The sequence below is a fragment of the Lampetra planeri genome, chromosome 9 (assembly GCF_965212315.1).
Source record: "Lampetra planeri chromosome 9, kcLamPlan1.2.h2, whole genome shotgun sequence".
Lineage (NCBI taxonomy): Eukaryota > Metazoa > Chordata > Hyperoartia > Petromyzontiformes > Petromyzontidae > Lampetra > Lampetra planeri.
Window position 1 is genome coordinate 4,372,861 of NC_136115.1, and position 6,002 is coordinate 4,378,862.

At 41.3% G+C, this 6,002-nt stretch overlaps 1 protein-coding gene across 9 annotated transcripts in view; it reads left to right on the plus strand.

Moving 5' to 3' along the window:
• Nucleotides 1–5,873, plus strand: part of LOC144720587 (WD repeat and FYVE domain-containing protein 3-like) — a 129,295-nt gene extending 123,422 nt beyond the window's left edge. For all 9 annotated transcript variants that reach the window (XM_078597428.1, XM_078597429.1, XM_078597420.1 and 6 more), the window contains one exon: nucleotides 1,395–5,873. In XM_078597428.1, the coding sequence (XP_078453554.1) occupies nucleotides 1,395–1,476 (82 nt within the window). In that variant the 3' untranslated portion in view covers nucleotides 1,477–5,873. The remainder of the gene's footprint in view (nucleotides 1–1,394) is intronic.
• The last annotated feature ends 129 nt before the right edge of the window (nucleotides 5,874–6,002 follow it).

The window sequence follows — 6,002 nt, forward strand, 5'->3', positions numbered from 1 at the left end:
TGACTGCAGGGATTCATATTCTTGGTTCTTTCGGTAAAGTCACGTAGGTATAAAATAAAATACGACTATTTTTATTTCACCAGGTAAGGCCTGCAGAGCGATACACAGCTCTTTTTAAAAAGCGGCCTGGCCACAATTGATGGCTCAACAAAGTGGCTTATCGTGTGGAAATGTATAGCAGCCAAATACTCTAAATGCATGATGTTGATTCTAAATGTGGAGGGAAAAGCTGGAGGACCCGGAGAAAAATCCACGTAACCACGGGGATAACATGCAAACTCCAAATATACAGGCATCAGGGTCGGGATCAAACCCAAGATCTCCTGTATACCAGGCAAGATAGTTAACATCTCGCCACCATGGCACTCCATTCCCTTACATCACCCGTGTCGCGAGTCAGTCTTTGTGTTATAAACTGAATTCAAACCTATCAATCTGTCTGCGATTGTCTCAAATCATGTAGAGCAATAATCTTTATTTTATTTTTATTTTAATTTTTTACCTACGTGACTTTACCGAAAAAACCCAAGAATATGAATCCTTGCAGTCATGAAAGCTTCAAATCTAGAATTAGAGCAATAATCGTTCATTGCCATATTTCGACAATAACGTTTTAAACATATATAACGTTTAGAGATGGCCGTGTGACACAGGGGTTAAAACACCGGGACCTCACGGCAAAGATCCTGGGTTCGAATCTGGGTTTCAGCCACCCATGATGATACCAGGTTCTTAAATGTAGTGAGTTGCTGGTCACCAATTACTTGATTAACGTGACAGTTCAAAAACATTTCCCTGCGGCAAGGCGCGTGTGCAAAGTGCAGCAGCCGCATAAGTGGTCATCATAATGTCTGTTACTGCCAGCCATTATCTAACACGTGGGGCGGTGCACTCTTCTAAGAGCGTTCCAAATGGATACTATGTCTTTTGACACACGATGCCAATTTGCGTGATGCCGTCACATCCTTCGATGAAACATTCCTTAGTAATAGTAATAGGTTTTTACCCTTTCAACTGGTACAAAAACTGACACCTTTATACAAGGGATCATGTTTGCAATAACCACAACACAAGCAGTCAAAATGCAAACAAAAAGAAACAACTCTGATAATGATATGCACTGTCCTTGAAGTTGATTGGTCCACACCCGAGACAGCTTTTCTTAGAGCCTAGTCTCCATTGGTGTTGGACCAGATGACAGTGCATATCATTATCAGAGTTGTTTCTTTTTGTTTGCATTTTGACTGCTTGTGTTGTGGTTATTGCAAACATGATCCCTTGTATAAAGGTGTCAGTTTTTGTACCAGTTGAAAGGGTAAAAACCTATTACTATATTTTGCCACTGGTAAAGGAGATGTCTCATAGTGAAACATTCCTTCTCGTTGTTTCCACAGGGACCACAGTCGCATCCTGGTGGGAGACTCGCGAGGCCGTGTTTACAGCTGCTCAACCAGGGAGCTGCCAGGCCATGGCTAGGATGGAAAAAGACGGAAGTTCCCCCCCCCCAGAGGGAACGTGGTGTGGTGGGAGAAAAGTTTAGCGGCTTCCGATTGATTTCTCCAAATGGCACTTGAGGGTGATCGACATCGCATCCTTCTCTTTCTTTTCATCATTCACACACAGCTTCCATTTTTTTGGATGTTGTTTTTGGGGAAAGCGTGGAAAAAGCCACCGCCAGAATGTTCCTGATGACGACCAAAAATGTACGAAGTTGTGGACAAGTGCGTGGGGATGCGATGCGGGGAACGAAGATGAACTTTGTATCGTAAATGATCAGTTTTGCGGCCGCAATCCAACTGTTATGTCACCTACTTAGCCACCTTGTAGATATCACAGAAACTATAACAGGTCTTTGTAATTACACGTCAACATGTTTTGCCAGTTTTTTGTATACTAAAGACTAATTTGAAAGAAAAAAATAATAATATAACGATGCACTTCTCCACTTTATCACGTGCCCTGTTTCGCTGTGCTGTGTTTGAGCGAGTACGTTGGTTCACTGTGTTCCTATGATGGACTTGTCATCGAAGCTACGCGCAGTCTTGCGGTTCACTGATCATTTACATATATCCATCACTTTGAAGGGAAAGTCAGCGATTCCTTTGCATTCCAGTGCGCGGGAGTAAGCGCAACTATCCGGTCGCAAAACAAGGGCACCTTTCAGAGGTTAACGTTGCTACTTTGAAATGGCTTTATCGATGCTCATTGTCGGTATTGTAGATATCGCCACTGTTGTGTCAGAGTCCCGCGTTCTTGGCCGACCTTCCGTGGTTCCGCGAGTGCCGTGCTTGTGAAGCTGCGCCCCCGATCTCGTGCCGGAGCACTTGCTTCTCGCCGGCTTCCTCGTTGGCGAGCTGTCGTCTCTCTCCGTTTCATGCGAGCTCAATGCCCATCCCGTCTGTGCCATGCACAGTGAAGCACAAGTGTCCACATACCGTAGGTGTGACGATCTGAGGCCGGTTAACCTACGACAACAAGCTTGCTGCACTGTGGTGAATTCTCCGAAGAGGCCGGTTGATTGTGAGCAGGGGCATTGTCACGGATGTGCTTAGGACCAATGCGATGCTTGTGATCTTATTAAGCTGTGGCTAAAAAAAGTCACCACATGTGCGATCATTTTATGCCAGTGCTCTGTGAGCCTGTGTTAGCGGTTATATTTACCCTAATACAGATGTCAGCCAATGCTGCTTCTGTTGCAGATGGTAGCCTTGTGAACCAGTGAAGACTGCAATTTCCAAATTAACGTTATTACAGTTGCACACTGAACAAAAAAGTTTATACATTCTTGAACAAAATGTAAACAAAGTTCTGTTCCTAAAAACTAATTGTTTCGTGAATGCGTGGGCTTTATGAGACCACCGTTATACCCGTGTAACATAAAATCAATTCGTAATATGCTGTATTTGGTCTACAAAATTGATGTGACTTTAATTTGGCTACATTCCTACTCTAAGAAGGCACCGAGTAAATGGACGCTTCGGTTTCAAAGTCGGTTTAGAAGTTCATGGCCCTTTTCTTTGTTACTGAAAGGTTCAAGGTTGATGTTTCACTTGCCACAGCTCCATGGTTCATAGATTACGTGATTTTACGCAGATACAAATCACGTGATGTGGGGGGGAGGGTGGAGCTGTTCAGAGATGTGGAGCCCAAAGTATTGGGCCACGTGGCGGTTAGGTAGAAGGAAGCAGCCACATTCAAACTGGATCATTCATATGAAATGGATGGTCCATAAAACAATATTTCCACGATTGAGAAATACATCCTTATGTTGTGGTATTAATATAGTCATGTATCAAACGGTTTTGTTATTTTGGAGCAATTTGACCTTAAATGTGATACTAAATTATCCATTTATAACAGCATAGAAAGATTTTCATATAGTCGTGTTATAGAATGTGTTTTTTTAAATATCCCAAAGTAATATAACCTCCATCAACAGTGTAGTTTGAATTTGACATGTACACTTCATTGGTGCAATTTCCTTGAAGCATTTTTTTTACAGTTTCATGGCAAAGTAACCTTCATAACCATCAACACTCCTATGTCAGATCTATGGAATTGAGTGGCTGATTGCTTCAGTGGCAGATGTATTAATTTCCTCTACCATTGCTTCATTTCCAAGCATAATGTGAAGTGGGCAGACTAGCAATCATTCATAAAATAGGTTTTTTGGGTTAGATCGCGTAGATATAAATGTGTTGTTAACCCCGCCACCACCTGACAAAGCCAATTAGTAAGGTTTGTCATGTAAACAAAACATGGTCATCAGTTGAGTTCAGCACACCGGTGTGTTGGAGAATAAACCCACAATGTCGATGGTGGGTTTAATGACACATTTAGATCTCCGTGATCTAACCCAGACATCTCCTGGATAATTCGGTCGCGGAAGCCTACGTGTTCAACAGACTAGTCGGTTTTTTTTTACTTATCGGTTCAAGTCTAAATTACCTTTTTAAAATGTGGCTATAATTAGCGTTTAACCATAGTCATCAATTTTACACGGCTCTGCCTGCGCATTTTTAAACTTGCATTCATATCCATTCCAGTTCAGTTTTAAGGGACCATTTAATTTGTTCCATCGCTCAATCATGCAAAAAATATCAAGTGGGAAAAAAACCCCTCATTATGCACACATTTCCTATACTGTACTTTATTTTTTATAAATACTTTTTTAACATAACATTTTATGTTTTAAGTTATATTGTGCTTTTTTTGTACTTCATGTTTATAAATTAATTTTTTTGCTGTAGTTATTGTACCGCAATTCGCTATACACGCGTGCATATCACCCCCCCCCCCCCCCAGCTGCGATTGTGATGAGCCGAGTCGTCGTTTCTCTGGCAAAATTAATTCTTAAAGCTGTCGGGCAAATTTAAAACGAGACGACATCGCTCTGCGTGTTTCCTACACAACCTCGGCTCAAATTCAACCTCCCATTCATTGTTGTAAATCAAATCAAAGTTGCTGGTTGGCTGGAGCATGAACAATTTAGTGTGCAATAACTTATTTTTAATATTACATATTATATCTCTCCATACGGTGTATGGAGTGTCGGATAAGTTTTCCAAAATGAGAAACCACTGATATTTTTACCCAACATTTTTTTTCTGTATTGTTGGGTTTATTCCATTGTTTTTGGCCGATGTGTTTCAGTATTTCCTCGCTAGGCAAAAGACATAGCAGTGTTTTGATTATGGTTTTGTAAATTACCGTACCGTACAAACTGTTTCTTAACCCAGCTTTCCTTGTCACGAATCTCACAGCCCTGTTGTGGCGTAAGACATGGTGCTTTGACATGAATTAAAAGCCAGCACCTGCCTTTGTGGAATTTTATTTCATGGACCTTGAGAGTGAAATTTAAATTACTTTTACGTAAGATTGCACTGCAAAACTTAAATGTTGTCTATTTTTTTTAAAGCAATGCTTTAACATATCTTGTATTACTGTTAAGTGCCTAAGGTTTGTTGTTGCATATGGGCATCCTGTTAATTGCATGTGTTGGTTGGGTTTTCTTCCCTGTCTGAAGTACACTTACCATTATTTTTGGCAACGTGGAGTTTGCGGGTCAAGGCCTGATTAACCGATATCAAAATATTCGGACTTTGAATTGAGACTTCAAGTTCAAGTGAACTTTAATTGCCCAACAATTACATTAATTAAAAACGAATAGTTAATCATTCACAGCCATGTGTAGTACCAGCTATGAAGATTAGGCCGTGTGCTCTCTGGGAGCGGGGAAAAAAAAAGAGAGAATTGTGGAATGGCACAGACATTGGGGGTTGTGAAAGTTTTACCTGTAAAATATCCTCGTATGACATTTAACACCGCTATCGTTGTGATTACCATATAATGTAATACTATGCGCACACTTCTGGCCGCTATGAAACACGAACCCGAAAAGTAATTACGATCGTCTCGTTCAACATGTACGCGAGTAGTGATGGTTGTCAATGTGTTGCGTGGTTCCAGATTGTTTGCCGATCCGCCTGTTATGCCAGTGGTTACAGATGTGCGCGTGAAGCTCCCCCCCCCCCAAAAAAAACCCTCGCCTGAATGCAAAGCCTTCATTTTCAGCAGGCATATAACCCTGTTTGTAATTAAACATTTGCCGATTAATTAAATGCAGGAGCGCGGTGGGTGCTTTAACAGCCGTTGGGTGACAGAAGGCTTGGGTTGTGGTGACTTTTGTGTTTGCAGCAGCAAAAAAAAAACTGGCATTTGCGGAACTAGAACAATTCACCGCCGATTGTCAAGGTTGAGCAAAAAGGGTGGACGCGCGTAAACTTGCAGCACTGCTATGTGTTTCATAGCAAAAACTTGTACAGGTTAGACAGGTAAAGCAATATAAAAAAATAAACGTGTTTTTAAATATTCCCTATATTGTCGACTCCCGTTGGTGACGCGTGTTGTGACGATTTACGCAAAGTTATTGTTTATGTTGCTTTTCCATCCAGCAAGGTCAAGCGTGAAGAAGTGTTGCGCTTAAAAAAAACACATCAGCA